The 27,240-nt window shown below is 46.2% G+C and overlaps 1 protein-coding gene across 1 annotated transcript in view; it reads left to right on the forward strand.

Moving 5' to 3' along the window:
- Window positions 1-27,240, forward strand: part of kirrel1b (kirre like nephrin family adhesion molecule 1b) — a 258,724-nt gene that overhangs the window by 132,222 nt on the left and 99,262 nt on the right. The window contains exon 2 of the mRNA XM_034183743.1: window positions 17,868-18,017. Within this exon, the coding sequence (XP_034039634.1) occupies window positions 17,868-18,017 (150 nt within the window). The remainder of the gene's footprint in view (window positions 1-17,867; window positions 18,018-27,240) is intronic.

Below are 27,240 nucleotides of genomic sequence, written 5' to 3' on the forward strand. Positions count from 1 at the left end.
TCCAGCGCTGCTCTCCTATTGGTCGTTAAAGAGATGGAATTCCAGCGCTGCTCTCCTATTGGTCGTTTAGGAGATGGAATTCCAGCGCTGCTCTCCTACTGGTCGTTAAAGAGATGGAATTCCAGCGCTGCTCTCCTATTGGTCGTTTAGGAGATGGAATTCCAGCGCTGCTCTCCTATTGGTCGTTTAGGAGATGGAATTCCAGCGCTGCTCTCCTATTGGTCGTTAAAGAGATGGAATTCCAGCGCTGCTCTCCTATTGGTCGTTTAGGAGATGGAATTCCAGCGCTGCTCTCCTATTGGTCGTTTAGGAGATGGAATTCCAGCGCTGCTCTCCTATTGGTCGTTAAGAGATGGAATTCCAGCGCTGCTCTCCTATTGGTCGTTTAGGAGATGGAATTCCAGCGCTGCTCTCCTATTGGTCGTTTAGGAGATGGAATTCCAGCGCTGCTCTCCTATTGGTCGTTAAAGAGATGGAATTCCAGCGCTGCTCTCCTATTGGTCGTTAAAGAGATGGAATTCCAGCGCTGCTCTCCTATTGGTCGTTTAGGAGATGGAATTCCAGTGCTGCTCTCCTATTGGTCGTTTAGGATATGGAATTCCAGCGCTGCTCTCCTATTGGTCATTTAGGAGATGGAATTCCAGCGCTGCTCTCCTATTGGTCGTTAAAGAGATGGAATTCCAGCGCTGCTCTCCTATTGGTCGTTTAGGAGATGGAATTCCAGCGCTGCTCTCCTGTTGGTCATTTAGGAGATGGAATTCCAGCGCTGCTCTCCTATTGGTCGTTTAGGAGATGGAATTCCAGCGCTGCTCTCCTATTGGTCGTTAAAGAGATGGAATTCCAGCGCTGCTCTCCTATTGGTCGTTAAGAGATGGAATTCCAGCGCTGCTCTCCTATTGGTCGTTTAGGAGATGGAATTCCAGCGCTGGCTCTCCTATTGGTCGTTAAAGAGATGGAATTTCAGCGCTGCTCTCCTATTGTCGTTTAGGAGATGGAATTCCAGCGCTGCTCTCCTATTGGTCGTTTAGGAGATGGAATTCCAGCGCTGCTCTCCTATTGGTCGTTTAGGAGATGGAATTCCAGCGCTGCTCTCCTATTGGTCGTTAAAGAGATGGAATTCCAGCGCTGCTCTCCTATTGGTCGTTTAGGAGATGGAATTCCAGCGCTGCTCTCTTATTGGTCGTTAAAGAGATGGAATTCCAGCGCTGCTCTCCTATTGGTCGTTTAGGAGATGGAATTCCAGCGCTGCTCTCCTATTGGTCGTTTAGGAGATGGAATTCCAGTGCTGCTCTCCTATTGGTCATTTAGGAGATGGAATTCCAGCGCTGCTCTCCTATTGGTCGTTTAGGAGATGGAATTCGAGCGCTGCTCTCCTATTGGTCCTTTAGGAGATGGAATTCCAACGCTGCTCTCCTATTGGTCGTTAAAGAGATGGAATTCCAGCGCTGCTCTCCTATTGGTCATTTAGGAGATGGAATTCCAGCGCTGCTCTCCTATTGGTCATTTAGGACTGGGAAATCACACTCCAAAATAGAGGCCGGTATCCGGCCCATTTCATAATCAATCAATCAATCAATCAATTTTTTTTTTATATAGCGCCAAATCACAACAAACAGTTGCCCCAAGGCGCTTTATATTGTAAGGCAAGGCCATACAATAATGATGTAAAACCCCAACGGTCAAAACGACCCCCTGTGAGCAAGCACTTGGCTACAGTGGGAAGGAAAAACTCCCTTTTAACAGGAAGAAACCTCCAGCAGAACCAGGCTCAGGGAGGGGCAGTCTTCTGCTGGGACTGGTTGGGGCTGAGGGAGAGAACCAGGAAAAAGACATGCTGTGGAGGGGAGCAGAGATCGATCACTAATGATTAAATGCAGAGTGGTGCATACAGAGCAAAAAGAGAAAGAAACAGTGCATCATGGGAACCCCCCAGCAGTCTACGTCTATAGCAGCATAACTAAGGGATGGTTCAGGGTCACCTGATCCAGCCCTAACTATAAGCTTTAGCAAAAAGGAAAGTTTTAAGCCTAATCTTAAAAGTAGAGAGGGTGTCTGTCTCCCTGATCTGAATTGGGAGCTGGTTCCACAGGAGAGGAGCCTGAAAGCTGAAGGCTCTGCCTCCCATTCTACTCTTACAAACCCTAGGAACTACAAGTAAGCCTGCAGTCTGAGAGCGAAGCGCTCTATTGGGGTGATATGGTACTATGAGGTCCCTAAGATAAGATGGGACCTGATTATTCAAAACCTTATAAGTAAGAAGAAGAATTTTAAATTCTATTCTAGAATTAACAGGAAAGCCAATGAAGAGAGGCCAATATGGGTGAGATATGCTCTCTCCTTCTAGTCCCCGTCAGCACTCTAGCTGCAGCATTTGAATTAACCGAAGGCTTTTTAGGGAACTTTTAGGACAACCTGATAATAATGAATTACAATAGTCCAGCCTAGAGGAAATAAATGCATGAATTAGTTTTTCAGCATCACTCTGAGACAAGACCTTTCTGATTTTAGAGATATTGCGTAAATGCAAAAAAGCAGTCCTACATATTTGTTTAATATGCGCTTTGAATGACATATCCTGATCAAAAATGACTCCAAGATTTCTCACAGTATTACTAGAGGTCAGGGTAATGCCATCCAGAGTAAGGATCTGGTTAGACACCATGTTTCTAAGATTTGTGGGCCAAGAACAATAACTTCAGTTTTATCTGAGTTTAAAAGCAGGAAATTAGAGGTCATCCATGTCTTTATGTCTGTAAGACAATCCTGCAGTTTAGCTAACCAGGCCGGTTAACAGTTTACCGAATATGCTGCTGACGGTGTTGGGCTCGTTCGCTTTCTTCACCTCCACTAGCTTAACAGATGGTCTGGTCGTACTTGTTAGCTGGTTACCTTTCAATCTGTGTGTTTTTTACGATGCTGTTTATGTTGTGAAAGTGTAGTGACACAGACCCACAACAGGGGGCGCAAATGAACGGTCAATAGATGAGCCAAAAATTAACAATTTAATGTTGTGAAGGAGCACAACGAACATACAGACAATCTCAGAATATGATTACAGTCAATCCACAAAGGTGACGTGTGGGCAGGCTCGAGGATAGAAGACGTCTGTCCTGAGAAGAGCCGGAACCACACGATTTCCGCCGCCACCGAACCTGGTGAATACTGGAGCCGCCAAGTCCCGAATTCCCAGGTGATCACCGTCCCCGACTGTCGGATCTGGTACTGCTGGCGAGAACAAAGACAGTCAAGTGCGGGTGTGTGTACACCCTGTAACAACAACGGTGGGAATGCCACCTCCACCTCTCACTCATTATGTTGCAGAGTACCGCAGTGATTCCTCAGGGGAAAAGAGTGCCGTCCAGCACTCTCTCAGCTTCCACCAACAGAGGTACCGGTACTCCTGCAAACACTCACAATATACAAATTATATTGTACCACACAAACGGCTGAGGATATTACCTCCAATGAAGTACGATATCTCGGCAACGAGGTGGAGATGACGTCTGGTCTTTATGGAGTGAGATGATGTTGATAGATGGGTGACAGCTGTCAAGAGATAATGAGTGACAGCTGTCACCCCCGGCTGTGTCCATGGCGGCAGCGCCCTCTCGTGCCTGAAGCCTGCACTTCAGGCAGGGCGCCCACTGGTGGTGGGCCAGCAGTACCTCCTCTTCTGGCGGCCCACACACAACAGGACCCCCCCCTCAACGGGCGGTGACGGTGGTAAAGTCAGCCAGGAGGGCCGGATCCAGGATGAAGCTCCTCTTCACCCAGAGCGTTCTTCGGGTCCATACCCCTCCCAGTCCACCAAGTATGGAACCCCCGGCCCATCCGACGACATCCATGAGCCGGCGCACCGTCCAGGCCGGCTCCCCCGTCGATGATCCGAGCAGGGAGGCGGCGCCGGTCCGGAGCCACAGAGGGGTGAGGTTGGGTGAGGTTTGATTCGGACACGTGAAAAACCGGATGGATCCGCAGTGAAGCCGGGAGTTGAAGCGGCAGGACTGAGGACTTTGAGGATCTTGAATGGTCCGATATATCTGGTCCTTAAGTTTTCGGGGAGTCCACCTGGAGGGGGATGTCCTTCGTGGAAAGCCACACCTCCTGCCCGGGCTGGTAAGCAGGGCCCGGGGATCGCCGGCGGTCTGCATGGGTCTTCGCCCTCGTCCGGGCCTTCAACAAGGCAGAACGGGCGGAGCGCCACACCCGACGGCACTTCCGCAGGTGGGCCTGGACCGAGGGCACACCGACCTCTCCCTCCACCACGGGAAACAACGGGGGCTGATACCCCAAACACACCTCAAATGGGGAGAGGCCGGTGGCAGAGGACACCTGGCTGTTATGCGCATACTCGATCCAGGCCAGATGTTTACTCCAGGCCGTCGGGTGTGCGGACGTCACACAGCGTAGAGCTTGCTCCAACTCCTGATTAGCCCGTTCTGCCTGTCCATTGGTCTGCGGATGATACCCGGACGAGAGGCTCACAGTAGCCCCCAGTTCCCGGCAGAAGCTCCTCCAGACGTGTGAGGAGAACTGGGGACCACGATCTGAGACGATGTCGGTGGGTATCCCATGCAGACGGACGACGTGGTGGACCAGGAGGTCTGCTGTCTCCTGGGCTGTTGGGAGCTTCGGGAGGGCCACGAAGTGGGCCACCTTGGAGAATCGGTCCACTATCGTGAAGATGGTGGTGCTGCCCTGGGATGACGGGAGGCCCGTGACGAAATCCAGGCCAATGTGGGACCAGGGGCGATGAGGCACAGGTAAGGGCTGGAGAAGTCCTTGGGACCTTTTATGGTCTGCCTTGCCCCTGGCACAGGTGGTGCAGGCCTGGATGTACTCCCGGACGTCGGCCTCCATAGACGCCCACCAGAAACGCTGCCGGACAACTGCCATGGTCCTTCGCACCCCTGGATGACAGGAGAGCTTGGAACCGTGACAGAAGTCCAAGACTGCAGCTCTGGCCTCTGGTGGGACATACAACCGGTTCTTCGGACCTGTTCCTGGGTTCGGGATCCGTGCCAGGGCCTCCCGGACGATCTTCTCCACGTCCCAGGTGAGGGTGGCCACGATAGTGGACTCAGGCAGGATGGGCTCCGGTGGATCCGACAGTGCAGTTTTGACCTCCTCTTCGTGTACCCGGGACAAGGCATCCGACCTCTGGTTCTTGGTCCCGGGGCGATAGGTGATCCGGAAGTCAAAACGCCCGAAGAACAGTGACCAGCGGGCTTGCCTGGGGTTCAGCCGCTTGGCGGTGCTGATATACTCCATGTTCCGATGGTCAGTGAAAACCGTGAACGGCACAGACGCTCCCTCCAACAGGTGTCTCCACTCCTCAAGAGCCTCTTTCACCGCAAGGAGTTCTCGATTGCCAACGTCATAGTTCCGTTCAGCCGGGGTCAACCTGCGTGAAACGTAGGCACACGGGTGAAGAACCTTATAAGTCTCTCCGCTCTGGGATAGCACGGCTCCTATCCCTGAGTCAGAGGCGTCCACTTCAACCACGAACTGGCGGCTAGGGTCGGGCTGCACCAAAACTGGCGCAGTAGAGAACCGTCGTTTCAACTCCTTGAATGCGGCTTCGCACCGATCCAACGAGGTGAAGGGGACTTTTGGAGAGGTCAGGGCTGTCAGGGGGCTAACTACCTGACTGTAGCCCTTAATAAACCTCCTATAGAAATTAGCGAAGCCGAGGAACTGTTGCAGCTTCCTACGGCTTGTTGGTTGGGGCCAATCTCTCACCGCCGCAACCTTGGCCGGATCAGGGGCGACGGAGTTAGAGGAGATGATAAACCCCAGGAAGGACAAAGACGTGCTGTGAAACTCGCACTTCTCGCCCTTCACAAACAGTCAGTTCTCTAACAACCGCTGCAGGACCTGACGTACATGCTGGACATGGGTCTCAGGATCCGGAGAAAAGATGAGAATATCGTCCAGATATACGAAGACGAATCGGTGCAGGAAGTCCTGCAAGACGTCGTTAACCAAGGCTTGGAACGTCGCAGGGGCGTTGGTAAGGCCGAACGGCATGACCAGGTACTCAAAGTGACCTAACGGGGTGTTAAATGCCGTCTTCCATTCGTCTCCCTTCCGGATCCGAACCAGGTGATACGCATTTCTAAGATCCAGCTTAGTAAAGATTTTGGCTCCATGCAGGGGGGGTGAACACGGAATCCAACAATGGCAACGGGTATCGGTTGCGAACCATAATCTCATTCAGCCCCCTGTAATCAATGCATGGACGGAGTCCGCCATCTTTCTTGCCCACAAAAAAGAAACCTGCCCCCATCGGGGAGGTGGAGTTCCGGATCAGCCCAGCAGCTAATGAGTCCCAGATGTAGGTCTCCATTGATTCGCGCTCAGGTCGTGAGAGGTTGTACAGCCTGCTGGACGGGAACTCAGTGCCTGGAACCAAATCAATGGCACAATCGTACGGACGGTGCGGGGGAAGGGTGAGTGCCAGATCCTTGCTGAAGACGTCAGCAAGATCGTGGTGCTCAACCGGCACTGCCGTCAGATTGGGAGGGACTTTGACCTCCTCCTTAGCCTGTAAACCGGGAGGAACCGAGGATCCTAAACACACCCGATGGCAGGTTTCGCTCCACTGAACCACCACCCCAGACGGCCAATCAATCTGGGGATTGTGCTTCAACATCCATGGGAAGCCCAAAATCACGCGGGAGGTAGAAGGAGTTACAGAAAACTCAATCTCCTCCCGATGGTTTCCAGACACCACCAGAGTTACTGGTTGTGTCTTGTGTGTGATTAAAGGGAGGAGGGTGCCATCTAGTGCCCGCACCTGCAATGGCGAAGGAAGTGCCACCAGAGGGAGGCCTACCTCCCTTGCCCATCTGCTGTCTAGCAAATTCCCTTCTGACCCTGTGTCCACCAGTGCTGGGGCTTGAAGGGTTAAATCCCCGCTCAGGATTGTAAATGGGAGTCGTGTGGCAATCTGTGTGTGTCTCACGTGAATGTTTTGACCCCCCCTTAGCCCTGAGGGCGGTTGTGGTTGTGGCCGTTTGGGGCAGTTTTTCTGTGTGTGCTCCTTTGAGCTGCAGAGAAAACACTCCCCGCGGATCAGCCTCCTCATTTTGGCCCTGTGCGTTTCCCTAACAACGTCAGCGGGGGGAGCTGTTGCCCCACGGAGCGCTGCGGCTGTGGAGCGTGGGGACGGCGGCCCCTTTTCGAACCCGGAAGGGAGAGGGACAGCGCGTATCCGGCCACGTCCTTCGCCTCGCTCCTGACGGCGTTCCTCCAACCGATTGTCTAACCGTATAACGAGATCGATAAGCCCATCTAAATCCCGCGGTTCCTCCTTAGCTACCAGATGCTCCTTCAGGACCAATGACAGTCCGTTTATGAAGGCGGCGCGGAGCGCAACGTTATTCCAGCCGGACCTCGCGCCGGACCTCGCACCCCTGTCGCATTGACAGCAGCATTGTTGAAGCGGTCTCTCCTCTGTTAGGGTGATCAAACACTGTTCTGAACTCCCCCACAAACCCAGTGTATGCTGATAACAACCGTGAGTTCTGTTCCCAGAGCGCCGTAGCCCAGGCGCGTGCCTTACCCCGAAGCAGAGCAATCACATAAGCTATTTTACTAGCATCTGACGCGTACATGACAGGACGTTGTGCGAAGACGAGTGAACACTGCATGAGAAAGTCCCCGCATGTTTCCACACAACCTCCGTACGGCTCAGGAGGGCTTATGTATGCTTCAGGGGATGGTGGGAGGGGTTGTTGAACCACCACTGGAACGTTCATATCCTGCACAGGGTCGGCAGGAGGAGGAGCTGCAGCAGCGCCCTGAGCGCTCACCGCCACCACCCTGCGGTTCAGGAGGATGTTTTGCTCAGTCATTTGATCCAAGCGAGCCATAAAGGCGGTGAGAATGTGCTGCAGCTCACCAATCACGCCTACTGCAGACGCCTGCGCTCCCTGCTCTCCCATTGCTCGTTCAACAGCCGGGTGACGCCCCTCGGAGTCCATGACGCTGGCCGAGATATCCTGTTGTGAAAGTGTAGTGACACGGACCCACAACAGGGGGCGCAAATGAACGGTCAATAGATGAGCCAAAAATTAACAATTTAATGTTGTGAAGGAGCACAACGAACATACAGACAATCTCAGAATATGATTACAGTCAATCCACAAAGGTGACGTGTGGGCAGGCTCGAGGATAGAAGACGTCTGTCCTGAGAAGAGCCGGAACCACACGATTTCCGCCGCCACCGAACCTGGTGAATACTGGAGCCGCCAAGTCCCGAATTCCCAGGTGATCACCGTCCCCGACTGTCGGATCTGGTACTGCTGGCGAGAACAAAGACAGTCAAGTGTGGGTGTGTGTACACCCCCCTAACAACAAAGGTGGGAATGCCACCTCCACCTCTCACTCAATATGTTGCAGAGTACCGCAGTGATTCCTCAGGGGAAAAGAGTGCCGTCCAGCACTCTCTCAGCTTCCACCGACAGAGGTACCGGTACTCCTGCAAACACTCACAATATACAAATTATATTGTACCACACAAACGGCTGAGGATATTACCTCCAATGAAGTACGATATCTCGGCAACGAGGTGGAGATGACGTCTGGTCTTTATGGAGTGAGATGATGTTGAGTAGATGGGTGACAGCTGTCAAGAGATAATGAGTGACAGCTGTCACCCCCGGCTGTGTCCGTGGCGGCAGCGCCCTCTCGTGCCTGAAGCCCGCACTTCAGGCAGGGTGCCCACTGGTGGTGGGCCAGCAGTACCTCCTCTTCTGGCGGCCCACACACAACAGTTTAGATATTTATAGAGTACGTTCATGTCCGACTTTGTTTTTCTAATTGTGTATTTAGCTTCCTGGTTTGTAACAAAAATACACGTTGCAGACCAGTTGTCATGGAAACCGGTCCGATGTGGGAAAATATCCGACTGGTAATTAGCCAATCAGAGGGCTTGTAGCGTTGCAGCCATATAATAATGAATTTATTATTATTTATTCATATTTCATGAGATGAAAGAAGGAATGTTCCATCTTTCACTATCATGAAATATTCTTTCCATTACATGTATTAAAAAGCCATTCATTATTTGTTTTATATAATGCCCAAAATAGATCCTTGTCATTTGATAGTTTATTAATTTATAAACCAGAGAAAAGGGACTTATGCCGTCCTACACCAAAGCATCTAGTCAAACACTGCTTTCGCTACCAGGCTCTTTCATTTGCCAGCACTGGGTCCTACTTTGTATTACTGACTTGTGGAGACGGGGGGGCACGTCATCTTCTGATGACTCTTGTTTTTATTTGTTGTGGTGTTGATGTTTGCTGTTGATGTTTTGATGTTACGTCACCATGCAGTCTGGTCAGGGGGCCCGCCTTGACAATCCCACATTTGGGCCCTGATATCTTCTTGTTACGCCCCTGACAGGTACTGAACTTTATCAAAATTCACCTGACTGGAAAACAAACAACTATTTTGATGAAAGATTAACCGTTTGAGTAATTGATCAATGAAAAACCTTCATTTCCATTTCAAATCATTTGATACTCGATTTAAAAAAAAAAATGCAGATTGTAGATTTTAAACTCTAAAAATTAAGTTTGGTCATTTTTAGGGGTCCAAGCCCCACAGGGACGATGCCCCCTATGGAAATTTTAAAGACTATCATTGTTGTTCTTTTTCTCCCTTGAAAGTATCTGTAGGTCAGAAACTGCAAGGGTTAGAAAAACCAAACTTTGCAAGTCTGAAATCACCATCGCTACTCAGATTAAAAAATTACCATCATCATCCTCATGGTGGTGCTATAATAACTACTTTTACGTTTAGGCTAATAACTTCTGAAACGTGAGTCATACAATCAAACTTCTTGTTTTGTTCGATTCTTTGGGTTCTTTTCTCTGCATCTATTTGCATAAAAATAATAATTTGTTTGCCATTTTGAGTAGTTTGAAAATCTATTTTTCCCTGCTCCTCCCACAGTTTTTGTTCAATCTACATCAAATTTGGCACATAGCATGTTGGACTGAGTCGCACAAACTTACTGCACGGCTGTTTGATCTTTTGTTCCGTTTTGCTGCTATTAGTTGCCAAAGTTGAGTGGGTGTGGCCCGATTCACTAAATGTGGTCTAGTTCATGAAGGACTTACTTGGAAGATGTGATCAGTATGGATATGGAGGATGTGATCAGTATGGATATGGAGGATGTGATCCATATGGATATGGAGGATGTGATCAGTATGGATATGGAGGATGTGATCCGTATGGATATGGAGGATGTGATCAATATGGATATGGAGGATGTGATCAGTATGGATATGGAGGATGTGATCAATATGGATATGGAGGATGTGATCAGTATGGATATGGAGGATGTGATCAATATGGATATGGAGGATGTGATCAATATGGATATGGAGGATGTGATCAATATGGATATGGAGGATGTGATCAGTATGGATATGGAGGATGTGATCAATATGGATATGGAGGATGTGATCAGTATGGATATGGAGGATGTGATCAATATGGATATGGAGGATGTGATCCGTATGGATATGGAGGATGTGATCAGTATGGATATGGAGGATGTGATCAATATGGATATGGAGGATGTGATCAGTATGGATATGGAGGATGTGATCAATATGGATATGGAGGATGTGATCAATATGGATATGGAGGATGTGATCCGTATGGATATGGAGGATGTGATCAATATGGATATGGAGGATGTGATCCGTATGGATATGGAGGATGTGATCAATATGGATATGGAGGATGTGATCAGTATGGATATGGAGGATGTGATCAATATGGATATGGAGGATGTGATCAGTATGGATATGGAGGATGTGATCAATATGGATATGGAGGATGTGATCAATATGGATATGGAGGATGTGATCAGTATGGATATGGAGGATGTGATCCGTATGGATATGGAGGATGTGATCAATATGGATATGGAGGATGTGATCCGTATGGATATGGAGGATGTGATCAATATGGATATGGAGGATGTGATCCGTATGGATATGGAGGATGTGATCAATATGGATATGGAGGATGTGATCAATATGGATATGGAGGATGTGATCTGTATGGATATGGAGGATGTGATCAGTATGGATATGGAGGATGTGATCAATATGGATATGGAGGATGTGATCCGTATGGATATGGAGGATGTGATCAGTATGGATATGGAGGATGTGATCAATATGGATATGGAGGATGTGATCAGTATGGATATGGAGGATGTGATCAATATGGATATGGAGGATGTGATCCGTATGGATATGGAGGATGTGATCAATATGGATATGGAGGATGTGATCAATATGGATATGGAGGATGTGATCAGTATGGATATGGAGGATGTGATCAATATGGATATGGAGGATGTGATCAGTATGGATATGGAGGATGTGATCAATATGGATATGGAGGATGTGATCAATATGGATATGGAGGATGTGATCAGTATGGATATGGAGGATGTGATCCGTATGGATATGGAGGATGTGATCAATATGGATATGGAGGATGTGATCTGTATGGATATGGAGGATGTGATCAATATGGATATGGAGGATGTGATCCGTATGGATATGGAGGATGTGATCAATATGGATATGGAGGATGTGATCAATATGGATATGGAGGATGTGATCCGTATGGATATGGAGGATGTGATCAGTATGGATATGGAGGATGTGATCAATATGGATATGGAGGATGTGATCAGTATGGATATGGAGGATGTGATCAATATGGATATGGAGGATGTGATCTGTATGGATATGGAGGATGTGATCAGTATGGATATGGAGGATGTGATCAATATGGATATGGAGGATGTGATCTGTATGGATATGGAGGATGTGATCAGTATGGATATGGAGGATGTGATCAGTATGGATATGGAGGATGTGATCCGTATGGATATGGAGGATGTGATCCGTATGGATATGGAGGATGTGATCAATATGGATATGGAGGATGTGATCAGTATGGATATGGAGGATGTGATCAGTATGGATATGGAGGATGTGATCCGTATGGATATGGAGGATGTGATCTGTATGGATATGGAGGATGTGATCAGTATGGATATGGAGGATGTGATCAATATGGATATGGAGGATGTGATCAGTATGGATATGGAGGATGTGATCAGTATGGATATGGAGGATGTGATCAGTATGGATATGGAGGATGTGATCAATATGGATATGGAGGATGTGATCAATATGGATATGGAGGATGTGATCAGTATGGATATGGAGGATGTGATCAATATGGATATGGAGGATGTGATCAATATGGATATGGAGGATGTGATCAGTATGGATATGGAGGATGTGATCAGTATGGATATGGAGGATGTGATCAATATGGATATGGAGGATGTGATCAATATGGATATGGAGGATGTGATCAGTATGGATATGGAGGATGTGATCAGTATGGATATGGAGGATGTGATCAATATGGATATGGAGGATGTGATCAGTATGGATATGGAGGATGTGATCAATATGGATATGGAGGATGTGATCAATATGGATATGGAGGATGTGATCAGTATGGATATGGAGGATGTGATCCGTATGGATATGGAGGATGTGATCAATATGGATATGGAGGATGTGATCCGTATGGATATGGAGGATGTGATCAATATGGATATGGAGGATGTGATCAATATGGATATGGAGGATGTGATCCGTATGGATATGGAGGATGTGATCAATATGGATATGGAGGATGTGATCCGTATGGATATGGAGGATGTGATCAGTATGGATATGGAGGATGTGATCCGTATGGATATGGAGGATGTGATCAATATGGATATGGAGGATGTGATCCGTATGGATATGGAGGATGTGATCAATATGGATATGGAGGATGTGATCAATATGGATATGGAGGATGTGATCAGTATGGATATGGAGGATGTGATCCGTATGGATATGGAGGATGTGATCAATATGGATATGGAGGATGTGATCAGTATGGATATGGAGGATGTGATCAATATGGATATGGAGGATGTGATCAGTATGGATATGGAGGATGTGATCAGTATGGATATGGAGGATGTGATCAATATGGATATGGAGGATGTGATCCGTATGGATATGGAGGATGTGATCAATATGGATATGGAGGATGTGATCAGTATGGATATGGAGGATGTGATCAGTATGGATATGGAGGATGTGATCCGTATGGATATGGAGGATGTGATCAATATGGATATGGAGGATGTGATCAGTATGGATATGGAGGATGTGATCAATATGGATATGGAGGATGTGATCCGTATGGATATGGAGGATGTGATCAATATGGATATGGAGGATGTGATCAGTATGGATATGGAGGATGTGATCAATATGGATATGGAGGATGTGATCTGTATGGATATGGAGGATGTGATCAATATGGATATGGAGGATGTGATCAGTATGGATATGGAGGATGTGATCAGTATGGATATGGAGGATGTGATCCGTATGGATATGGAGGATGTGATCAATATGGATATGGAGGATGTGATCAGTATGGATATGGAGGATGTGATCAATATGGATATGGAGGATGTGATCCGTATGGATATGGAGGATGTGATCAATATGGATATGGAGGATGTGATCAGTATGGATATGGAGGATGTGATCAATATGGATATGGAGGATGTGATCAATATGGATATGGAGGATGTGATCAATATGGATATGGAGGATGTGATCAGTATGGATATGGAGGATGTGATCAGTATGGATATGGAGGATGTGATCAATATGGATATGGAGGATGTGATCCGTATGGATATGGAGGATGTGATCAATATGGATATGGAGGATGTGATCAGTATGGATATGGAGGATGTGATCAATATGGATATGGAGGATGTGATCAGTATGGATATGGAGGATGTGATCAATATGGATATGGAGGATGTGATCAGTATGGATATGGAGGATGTGATCCGTATGGATATGGAGGATGTGATCAATATGGATATGGAGGATGTGATCAGTATGGATATGGAGGATGTGATCAATATGGATATGGAGGATGTGATCCGTATGGATATGGAGGATGTGATCAATATGGATATGGAGGATGTGATCAGTATGGATATGGAGGATGTGATCAGTATGGATATGGAGGATGTGATCCGTATGGATATGGAGGATGTGATCAATATGGATATGGAGGATGTGATCAGTATGGATATGGAGGATGTGATCCGTATGGATATGGAGGATGTGATCAATATGGATATGGAGGATGTGATCAATATGGATATGGAGGATGTGATCCGTATGGATATGGAGGATGTGATCAGTATGGATATGGAGGATGTGATCAATATGGATATGGAGGATGTGATCAATATGGATATGGAGGATGTGATCAGTATGGATATGGAGGATGTGATCAATATGGATATGGAGGATGTGATCAATATGGATATGGAGGATGTGATCCGTATGGATATGGAGGATGTGATCAATATGGATATGGAGGATGTGATCAATATGGATATGGAGGATGTGATCAGTATGGATATGGAGGATGTGATCCGTATGGATATGGAGGATGTGATCAATATGGATATGGAGGATGTGATCAGTATGGATATGGAGGATGTGATCAATATGGATATGGAGGATGTGATCAGTATGGATATGGAGGATGTGATCAATATGGATATGGAGGATGTGATCCGTATGGATATGGAGGATGTGATCAATATGGATATGGAGGATGTGATCAATATGGATATGGAGGATGTGATCAGTATGGATATGGAGGATGTGATCAATATGGATATGGAGGATGTGATCAATATGGATATGGAGGATGTGATCCGTATGGATATGGAGGATGTGATCAATATGGATATGGAGGATGTGATCAATATGGATATGGAGGATGTGATCCGTATGGATATGGAGGATGTGATCAATATGGATATGGAGGATGTGATCAGTATGGATATGGAGGATGTGATCAATATGGATATGGAGGATGTGATCCGTATGGATATGGAGGATGTGATCAGTATGGATATGGAGGATGTGATCAATATGGATATGGAGGATGTGATCCGTATGGATATGGAGGATGTGATCCGTATGGATATGGAGGATGTGATCAATATGGATATGGAGGATGTGATCAATATGGATATGGAGGATGTGATCAGTATGGATATGGAGGATGTGATCAATATGGATATGGAGGATGTGATCCGTATGGATATGGAGGATGTGATCAATATGGATATGGAGGATGTGATCAATATGGATATGGAGGATGTGATCAGTATGGATATGGAGGATGTGATCAGTATGGATATGGAGGATGTGATCAATATGGATATGGAGGATGTGATCCGTATGGATATGGAGGATGTGATCAATATGGATATGGAGGATGTGATCAGTATGGATATGGAGGATGTGATCAATATGGATATGGAGGATGTGATCAGTATGGATATGGAGGATGTGATCAATATGGATATGGAGGATGTGATCCGTATGGCCTTCTTCAAAAAGTGATGCCTTAAGTGACCTGATGGAGGCACTACAACCACCGCAATAGACTTTTGGCAATAACTACTGAACCCTACATCGTCGAATCACGATTCTTTTGTTCAGGTGTACCTTGTGCTAAGGCACATCCAGTCATGTTGGCTCCGCCTACATTCACTTTGTAACTTTGCAGCCATTTTGAAATATTCCTACTCTCCTCTATTACAATTTTTTGCTCACAGACTGTAAAAGTTATGACAAAGAAGCTTGTTGTGTACCTTCCACAAGGCACCCACTACCCAAGGAAAAAATTACAATTATCAACCACACGGTGGCACTATAATAACCACATTTACCTTTTGGCTAACTACTTCTGAATTGTAACACATAGAATTTTTTGACATTTACATTTTTTTAAGAGCCTTGCAATTACCAACACTAGCCACGCCTACTTTTGCCGAGGGCATTTTTTGCCATTTTGAATAGTTTGAAAAAGTGTTTTTTTTAAACAACACCTCTTACATTTTTTGCCTAGTCATCAGAAAATGTGTCATGTAGAATGTTTGAACCAAACAACACAAAAGTTATTGTTGGATTTTTCAAATATTTTACTCTTTTGCAACAATTGGTGAGCAAAGATGAGTGGGTGTGTCTTTTATCACTAAATCTGTTACAGCTCATGAATGAATTCCAAGACAAGATCATTATGAAGTTCTTGGAAAAATTTGTTACCTGGAATGACCCGATGGGGGCACTATAACCATTCTGTAATCACCAACGTCTCTTTTTGCCAATAACTTCTCGAGCATTGGGACAAAAATCTTAATTCTTACCTGGATTGTAAATTTGTCTCTTTTCAAATTTTTCAGCCCTTTTGAATTTTTTTGCGAATCTGTCACAAAACTTGGCACATAAAATGTTTGAACCGAGCCAAGTAAAAGTTTTTTGATGGATTTTTCATATTTTTTCTTGTGTTGCCACCAGGGATTTTGGGCCCCAAGAAAAGAAATCTTACTGGGCCACCCTCCATATCATTTTGTCTGTATTATAATTGTATTAGGGGCCTCTCTGAGCCCCTGTCAGTCATGGGCCCCTGGAAACCTTCTCTTCTTATTCTCCCTGTTTCGACACCCTGGTTACCACAGCTGGTTGCCAAATTTCAGCTGGCGTGACTTAATTGACGAAATGTGCTATCATTCATGAATGAATTACTCTTTTGATGCCAAACTTGGTGGACATGTTCACTATGGACATTTGCAAAAAGTGATATATTAGCTGACCTGATGGGGGCACTACATCCACTATAATATCCTTTTGGGAATAACTTCTGGAACCAGAGGCATAAAATAAAAATTTCAGTGGATCTGTATTCCATAGAAGATTCTGCATCTAACCATATAGGTCCCACCTACTTCAGCCTCGAAATCATTGGCCATTTTAAATTGTTTGATAACCTGTTTTTTTTTTTTTGCTATTCCTTCAACAGTTTATCAGTAATCTGCACCACGTGTGGGATGTCTGATGTTTTAACCAATTCAACCAAAGTTGTTGAAAGAATCTTTGAAGGTTTTTCCTCGTGGGGGCGCTGTAACACCACAGCAGACTTTATCAACATCAACTGAAAGTAGCCATTAATGATAGTGTTGTAGCACAGAGAGGTAGTTAAAGTGGGGTCACGGGGAGCTTTGCAGGAGGGTCTTATTCATGGGTTGAATCATGTGAAGAGAGTTCAGACCCCTCAGTCGCCACATGCAGCTATATTTATGATTCATATTTTCAAAAATTTTAATGAGCAAACAGTTAACTAATTGAAAATTAATAAGGGGTAACTGTGCTTGAAACACTCATCAGTTGCAGCGCTACGGCCTGCAGCTGGCACACACGCAGGTACTGGACCACGGGCCGGTACTGGACCACGGGCCGGTGCTGGACCACGGGCCGGTACTGGACCACGGGCCGGTACTGGACCACGGGCCGGTACTGGACCACGGGCCGGTACTGGACCACGGGCCGGTACTGGACCACGGGCTGCTAACATCTCAACTTTGCTTTTATTCAAGAAAAATTTGATGTGCAGACAGGGTTTATCTTAGCACGCTCACAGCTGTACACAGAATAAAACTCTTCATAAAAAAAGACCATAAAAGCACCGCAGAACCTATAAAAAATGCAGAACAAATCACCAGAGCAGCGCGGGTCAATAAGTCCAGAGAGGGACTGTAGAGATCGATACGGTGCAATAAAAGATGGCAGTCCATGGCAAGCTCACAATGAAGTCAACTCAAAACTGATTTTCCCTCTCTGTGTCCCTCTCTGCTGCAGTGTGGAGCGTCCGCTTCTCCCAGGAGCCCGCGGACCAGTCGGTGGTGCTGGGAGAACGGGTGGTGCTGTCCTGCGTGGTCTTCAACTACAGCGGCATCGTCCAGTGGACCAAAGACGGCCTGGCCCTCGGTGTCGGAGAGGGTCTGCGAGGTGAGGAGGCGCAAGAAAATCCTGCAAAGGGAACGGAAAAACCTCAGTGAGCCTCCGAGATCAGAGTGAAGTGAGAACGGAGGAATAACTCGGCTCCAGCTCCGGCTTTCATTTTGACTCTAAGAACCCTGACAAAAGATGTTACGGCTGAAAAAGTGTCGACTTTTTTAACATTAAGGGAATGAGTGCAGCACACAGAGAGAGTGAGTTAAGAGCCAAAAAGCGTGTGAGTGGCAGTCTGTGCAAAAAACGAGTCCTGTATATCACACTGAATTAGAGGAAATCCCTCACAGTGCTGACAAAAGCAGGCGCACAGTCGCACTTCCATTCAGAGGCGACACGCACACTGACAGCGACTGACTGTGACTGCAGCACAAGAATGAGCCTCAATACCGGGGAGGCGTCACGCAACCCAAAGCGAGGAGGGTCACAGCTTCAAAACTCCAACGAAGGGTTTTAAGCACAAAAGAGAAAAATCTGACACTTTTCTGTGCACAGAAGACTTAAAACAGCTGCACGTCCTGGACCACAGCCAGCAAACAAACCAAAGACTAAAGACCACAGTGTTTACAGCAAGCACTTATGTCTAGTAGAAACCTGTGGGCGACCCAATTCAGGCATGTGCCTGACAACACACAGACGAACCCGACTCCCAGATTTGGCTGTCAGGTCTCACAGAGAAAAAGGTGTTTTTTTTTTCCTTGGTTGGGCACAAACTCGTTTTATGGTTTTAACATTATTGTGGTGCGTGGGCACATTTATTTGACCAGCATTAAAAAAAAAAAACAGGGAAAAACTGAGAAAACTGATAAAAAAGGAAAACTGTATCGACCTGAGGCGCAGAATCTCTCCAGATAAATTCATGCTGTTTATCAACAACGTCCTTACACATCACCTGACATGAATTCAAACATCATCTGAAGCTTGCATTCAATCCAACAGTGTCACGAGCAGCAGTCTGTATCACCTCGCTCGCACATACGGCGGAGTCAAAAGGACAGCGAGCCACGACACAGCGGTTTGTTTTTATTTTTGAAAAAGTCCAAGTTGGTCAAAGAAAAAACAAACTGTCAGAGTGGTGTTAGATAACACGAGATTAAACGGTTTCTTTTCAGTATCAAAGCGAAGTCATTCAGTGAAATCTTTGATAGTGATGGTCTTACTAAAGGCCCAGTCACACGGCACATGACGATTCCTGAACGAAGGGAAAAAGTAAAAAATGTTACAATTTGTTGAGAAAAGGTGGACGAAAGAGCTTTTATCATCAAACAGTCTGCGAAGCAAGAGCGCAAAAGGAACAAAAGAGGAACTTAACAAAACCGAAGCTCACGATCTTGACGAAATGCGCCTGGAGCCACAGCTGGTCTGCTCCAGCACTTGGCGCTGGAACGGAGCTCATAGCGCCTGAGTCCTGGAGAAACTGCAAACAGAATCTGTGGAGATGTCGATGGACCACCTGCTTTGGTTCCTTGACCAGAACAAAAGAGGGATCATCTCCATCATCATCAGAATCCACACTGTTTGTCGACACGATGCGCACTCCGTCGTGCTCCAATTAAAAAAAAAAAAAAAGTGTTCCGTGGTCACTGCTGTATCACTGTATTATGTTCTAAGACATATATATTGATTTATAACAGAAAACTGTCAAAAGGGAGAATAAATATAAATATAAGTATAAAGATGATTGAATATATCAGAGCAGTAAATTAATCAGTGCGTGTGAACGCGCGCATTGACACGTGCGGTTATTTCCACCAGTTGATCACTGATCCACAACGTGAATTCTTCCTTCCAGAACAGCTCTTTATATCATCATGTTGATTCATCTGCCTGTTGCCACATGTACAGAAGGACTGGATTATCATTCCTACACTCAGATTGTTATATTTAATACAAAATAATAAGCGCACGGAGGAGCTGCTGCTGCCGCTGATGCTGCATTCAAGTACCGTCGGAAATTACACAACTTTTTCGTTGTTTCAAATTCAACAGTTGCTTGTGGCAAAATAAATAATTATATCCACACAAAAGATTAATTCTGGCCTATATAAGGTGCTTGAGCCCATTGAAGCTGCCCCCCCACACAGATAAAAAAAAATCCAAGCAAGCAGGCTGAGTTTATCCTGTAATTTCTGACGGTACATGAACGCAGCAGCAGCCTCAGCGCTCAGAAACCGGCTTCTGCACTGTGTGAAAATGTTCAGCTGCTCCAACAAAGTCAAATTAAACAATAACGTTACAAAAACTACACAAACGCTTAAAAAACGTCAAGAACAAAAGCAAAACGAAACACAGACGAACTGAAGTTTTCGTTGCCCTTCGTTCAAATTTTTCAACAGCTTAAAAATCCTGACGAAGCGCCAGCTGCAGGAATGAAGCTGCGCGAAGGTTAAACGATGTCAACGACAGTCAACGACAGTCAAGTCCAGATTTCTTATTTCGTCAGGCCTTCCTCACCCTTCGTTAAGTGCTGTGTGACTGGGCCATAATGTCTCCTTCTTCAGTCTGCTGTGTGTGGTGTCGCTGCAGCAGCTCTGTCATACTGACATCTACTGGTCAAATAATTTGTAGCACAATACTATCGTGATTAAAAGTTGAGCCTGATCAATATTAATTTGTTCAGGGCCGACATTTAAACAATGGGAATAATTCTGGACATTTCTTGGTCAAACCCTTATAACACTTGTTCTCATCACTCTTCTTCAACCGCTTATCTTCAACCGCTTTTCTCGGATCGGGTCGTGGGGGCAACAGCTCCAGCAAGGGACTCCACACTTCCCTTTCCCGTGCCACATTGACCACCTCTGACTGGGGGATCCTGAGTCGTTCCCGTCCTGGGTCTTCCCCGGGGTGTCCTCCCAGATGGACGTGCCTGGAACACCTCCCTAGGGAGGCACCCAGGGGGCATCCTTACTACATCCCCAATCTACCTCAGCTGGCTCCTTTCAACGCGAAGGAGCACCGGCTCTACTCTGAGCTCCCCACGGATGACCGAGCTTCTCACCCTGTCTCTAAGGGAGACACCAGCCACCCTCCTAAGGAAGCTCATTTCAACCGCTTGTACCCGCGATCTAGTTCTTTCGGTCATGACCCAACCTTCATGACCATAGGTGAGAGTAGAAATGAAGATTAACCAGTAGATCGAGAGCTTCATCTTTTGGCTCAGCTCCCTTTTCATCACAATGGTACGGTAGAGTGAATGCAACACCGCCCCTGCTGCACCGATTCTCTGGTCAGTCTCACACTCCATCATCCCCTCCCTCGTGAACAAGACCCCAAGGTACTTGAACTCCTTCAGGTGGGGCAAGACCATATTTCCTACCCGGAGTAGGAAATCCATCTGTTTCCTGCTGATAACCATGGCCTCAGATTTAGAGCTTATAACAAACAAACAGAACTGAAGTTTGATATTTTTCAGTTTGAACTTCTTTATATATAACTATAAATATAACCAATAGCCAATCACTGTATGTCACACTGCCTTCACTTTGATTGGCAGTCACCATGTCGCATCACTCACCATTTGCATATACTTCTAATCTATTTTGGTCCCGCCCAGCTGGCATAATAGTGACCACTGGTGTCTTATTGCTGTAAGGCACCAGTCACTTTACCTCTGTCTCCTGGAGTTAATGTGACTGAGGACTGATAGGGGTCCAAGCCATGCTTGACAAACAATGCCCTGGGAGTGCCTACTGCTGGAGAAACTATGTAATGGCACCATTTCCAACAGACAAAATGTTTTTCTGCATTATTTCCTAAAATAAGTTTTCATATCAGCAAAAATTATGCAGATGCAGATATGCTTGTAAAAGGCTCATATCAGCCAGTATTACTGGTCAACTTATGTATCAGTGGGGCTCTAACAAAAAGTCAATTCCTTTGGCTTCTGCAGCAAGTAATATGATAATCAATCAAAACAGACATTTAGCACCAATTCTGCAACCAACTAATTTTCATCCATCCATCCATCCATTTTCTTCCGCTATCCGGAGTCGGGTCGCGGGGGCAGCAGCTCAAGCAAAGCCGCCCAGACCTCCCGATCCACACACACCTCCCCCAGCTCCTCCGGGGGAACCCCAAGGCGTTCCCAAGCCAGCCGAGAGATGTAATCCTTCCAGCGTGTCCTGGGTCTTCCCCGGGGCCTCCTCCCAATGGGACGTGCCCGGAACACCTCTCCAGCGAGGCATCCAGGGGGCATCCGGAAAAGATGCCCAAGCCACCTCAACTGACTCCTTTCGACGTGGAGGAGCAGCGGCTCCACTCCTCCCGAGTGACCGAGCTCCTCACCCTATCTCTAAGGGAGCGCCCAGCCAGCCTGCGGAGGAAACTCATCTCGGCCACTTGTACCCTCAATCTCGTTCTTTCGGTCATGAGCCAAATCTCATGACCATAGGTGAGGATCGGAACGTAGATCAATAGGTAAATCAAGAGCTTTGCCCCCCTACTCAGCTCTCTCTTCACCACGACGGTCCGATACAGCGACCGCATCACTGCAGACGCTGCACCGATCCGTCTATCGATCTCACGCTCCATCCGTCCCTCACTTGTGAACAAGACCCCGAGATACTTAAACTCCTCCACTTGAGGCAAGGACACTCCACCGACCTGAAGAGGGCAAAGCACCTTTTTCCAGTTGAGAACCTTGACCTCGGATTTGGAGGTGCTGATTTTCATCCCGGACGCCTCACACTCGGCTGCAAACTGCCGCACTGCACACTGAAGGTCCTGATTTGACGAAGCCAACAGAACCACATCGTCTGCAAACAGCAGAGACGAGATTCTGTGGTTCCCAAACCAGAACCCCTCTACACCCTGGCTGCACCTAGAAATTCTGTCCATAAAAATAATGAACAGAACCGGTGACAAAGGGCAGCTCTGGCGGAGGCCAACGTGCACTGGAAACAGGTTTGACTTACTACCACTAACGTGAACCAAGCTCCTGCTGCGGTCGTACAGGGACCGGATAGCCCTTAGCAAAGGACCCAATTTTCATTAATCTGTCAATAATTGTCACATAATCAAATCAAATCTCTAAAACTTCAGGAAAACAGAGTAAAAAAATCAAATAAAAAAAAACATTTTGGCATTTTTACTTTGTCTCAAGAATATTAGATCCAAATCATGTAAGCGATCATCCGACTTGTGTCACGAAACACATTCAGCTCGTTTTAAATTACTGGTTCAGCAAAGGTCAGCTTCTATCACTCAACATTCGTCCAACATGCGTTCGTCTCATCGTGTTTGGATTATTGTAACAGTCTTTTCACCTGTCTGAATAAGAAGGAGTTGGCCCGCCTGCAGGTTGTGCAAAATTCTGCTGCGCGCCTGCTTACCCGCACCTGCAGGAGGGACCATATTACTCCTATCCTTAATACTTTGCATTGGCTGCCTGTCTCCTACAGGATTCATTACAAAATCCTGGTATTGACTTTTAGAGCTCTGCATGGACAGGCACCGGAGTACATCAGGGACCTGATCCAGCCTTATGCTTCCTCCAGGAGCCTCAGGTCGTCCAATCAGAACCTGTTGATGGTTCCTTGGACCCGTTTTAAAACTCGCGGGGACAGATCTTTTAAAGCGGTGGCACCTAGCCTCTGGAATGAGCTTCCCTGTGCCCTTCGTTCTCTGGACTGTATAGATACTTTTAGAAGGCAACTAAAGACGCATTTCTTTAAGTTAGCTTTTTAGCCTAATATTGTATTTTATTGTTTTTGTATGTTATTTTTAGATTATTTTTGTATGCCATGTGCAGCGCTTTGTGACCCTGGTCTGTGAAAGGCTCTTTATAAATAAAGCTTACTTACTTACTTAACATCCTTTCAAAATAAAACTCAAAAGTCATTTGTTGTTATCGATGTCATCACATGCCGACACTGTTGCTCCTCTTTGTTCCCATCGTTGTTTCTCCCCCCTCCCTCTCCTTTCCTCTCTTGTTGGTGACGCTCTTTGTCCTTCAAACTTTTTGCAACAAACACTAAATTTTAACATGTTTGTTCGTCCATGTGTGCGACGGGTTCTCAGCGCAGTCCTTGTACATCATCAGTATCTTCCTTCACTTATTGAAATAATCCAAGATGTATCAGTGCAGAAAGATGCAGCATTTTACTGCGCGGGCCGTTCAAACGTACGTACAGCATCATCTCGCCATCAGAGGCGTGGCCTGACGGGATATGACCAGTAAGACATTGTTGCTATGTACCACGTACGATTTAACACAACTGTTGATGACTGCACGTGGGTGCTCAGACGTACCTGCACTACGCACACCCACATGCGTACATGAGCGAACCGTGCACAATCATCTGCACATTTTGAACACATTTGTCTGTTGAGATTGATAGAAAGTGCACGGCTCATATATTTGTCGCGTGCAAATACAGATGGACACAGAAAGCAAACACACCGACTCCTGCGGGAATTCATTGCTCCCCCTCCTGCGCCTCCTCCTCCTCCTCCTCCTCCACCTCCTCCCTGGGGTGTTTTCACCTCTGTGGTTGCTATGCTGCGAGGTGCTGGAGGGGATGATGTAATCTCCACTAATACTTTTGTCCCCCTCATCCCGGCGTCCCCTCCGTAGCACCTCGAGCCGCCCGCCTGCCTTTGCCATGTGAATCCATGATGTCATGTTGGGATTGGGCACGGAGGATCAATGAGTGCCCCCTAGTGGGACGTCACACTCGATTATGTCTTTGTCTGCGAGTGCCCCCTAGTGGGACGTCACACTCGATTATGTCTTTGCGAGGCGACGGTTCAAACAGAGCAAAAGAAGAAGATGCAGTAATTGGTGCGACAGTGCCTGCAGTTGTACACGTTCTCTTGCAGGAACTGATGTGGCATTGCAGCGTTTGTAATGATGTTTGATCAATATGTGTGCAGACCCTTCGGCTGTTTATCTCTGGGACTGAGACTGTGTGTGTGTGCACACATGCTCTTCCACTTTCCTTTGTGGGCTCTGTGTTTGTGCACACGGAGCTGCTGTTGTATTCTGCAGGTGCACGGGTTAATGCATTCACAAAAAGGTCCTCAAATAGCCTGAAATAAATACTATGATAAAAAGCTTTGACATTTTCATGGAAGTATAGTGTTTTTCTTTCTTCTCTCTCTTTCTGAGATTATGATCCAGTTTTTATCCAGATCAGAGGAGCTTTTACAGTACATTTATCTGGTAAACACACAGGTACGTCTGGGAGACGACATGACACAGAGACATCAATGACAGTTTGATCAAAGACAATGATCAGCAAATTGATACAAAGTTACATTTAAAAGTCAGAAATGTTGGTATGTAGCCTCTAAAATGCAGTGACAGACTCCACGGGAGGGCTGTCACGATACTAAAATTTCAAACTTCATACTGATACGATGGAAAATATTCTGGACCATTTGATGGGGGATGATGCTTTGTTTTAATTAAACAGTCGGATTCCCCTGGTCCGCACCAGTTCTAAGTCAGCTGCTAGGCGCCAGCCGAGGTGAGCCGATTGTGACTAGTCTCCCAGTTCCTGCTGCTGAAAAACATCCCCACCGCATGATGCTGCCACCACCATGCTTCATTGTAGGGATGGTGCCTGGTTTCCTCCAAACATGAAGCCAAAGAGTTCAACCTTGAAAGGCTTATTGCAAATGTGGGTGTGGAATCCATTTGCTTAGCGGGGAAATAAGTGCAGAAAATCCACTATGGTGATAGTGCAGTTTATGTGGCAGGGAGGGAAATCCGTCACGTTGAGACTGTGGCCTGTTTCTGCAGACATGTCCATAAAAATCACAGAGGGATTTGCTTTGCAAACATAATACCCATTACTACACTGGATGACACTGAAATTGTGGATGGCCCGTTGGCTGATCCAGCAATATCAAATATTTTGTGTCTGCTACCCACAACCCATGTGGTATGTCTCAAACCTAAACCTACTTCCAGGCATCTTACATAGGTTTAGCTTATTACCTGTTGGGGTCACAAATATAACTCATTTGAACATCTGATTCTCCATTCTGCCCACAATGCTACGTATTGCCAAGGTCAGAAGAATAAAAATCAGCTGTATTACTTTGTTACTGTTTATAGGCCACCTGGCCCATACTCTGAATTCTTAGATAAATTTGGTGAGTTCATCTCTAACTTGTCAATGAGTGCAGATAACATTCTGATTATTGGTGACTTTAACATTCATATAAATAAGCCTTCTGATCCCCTCTGCAAATCATTTATGGAAATTGTGGATCCATTAGGATTTCAGCAATGCATTCAGGACTTGACGCACATTAGTGGAAATACCCTGGATTTGGTTCTCACATGTGGTATTGCTGTCACAAATATTGAGATCATGCCTCTTGCATCGGTGGTCTCTGATCACTCACTTATTAGGTTTACAGTTCTGCTGCTGTGTTTAGTGGAACAACCACCTTATTTATCATTGCGGCGACACATCAACTTCTCAACTACAACTGAACTCAAAGCTAGACTGCCTGATATCTTAGCTTCATGTTAGAGACATATATTAGATATATTACGAGGAACTGCTTTTTTACACCTGCGAAATATAGAGATGATTCGTCCCATCCTGTCTATGGCTGATGCTGAGACCCTGATTCATGCGTTTGTCTCTTCTAGATTGGACTACTGCAATGTTCTGTTTTCTGGTTTACCACAGTCCAGCATTTTGGGTCTCCAATTGGTTCAAAATGCTGCAGCCAGACTTTTGACAGGAAGCAGAAAGTTTGACCACATTACACCCATTTTGGTGTCTCTTCACTGGCTTCCTGTCCCAGTGAGATCAGATTTTAAGGTTCTGCTACTAGTCTATAAAATTGTTCACGGACTGGCACCTCCCTACTTAGTTGACCTAATTAAACCCTACGTACCGGCCCGGGCTTTACGTTCTCAGGGTGCAGGACTACTTTGTGTCCCTAGGGTGAATAAAAAGTCTGCGGGTCACAGAGCTTTCTCTTATCGTGCCCCTGTTCTGTGGAATGATCTCCCTGCGTCAATAAAACAATCAAATTCTGTGGAGACTTTCAAGTCCAGACTTAAGACGCAGTTTTGTTTTACGCTTTTTACTCTTTTAATTCATGTTATTAGTAATTGAAGTGGGCCGCAGCCTCAACTTTACCTAAATTCTGGGTCTTTTAGTGAAGCTTAGGGCTAGCGGCCGGCGATCACCTTAGTATTTCTTCTGTTTTTCTTGTTGATTAATGCTGACAAATTTTACAGTATTTTTTG

This window comes from Thalassophryne amazonica, chromosome 12, assembly GCF_902500255.1.
Source record: "Thalassophryne amazonica chromosome 12, fThaAma1.1, whole genome shotgun sequence".
Lineage (NCBI taxonomy): Eukaryota > Metazoa > Chordata > Actinopteri > Batrachoidiformes > Batrachoididae > Thalassophryne > Thalassophryne amazonica.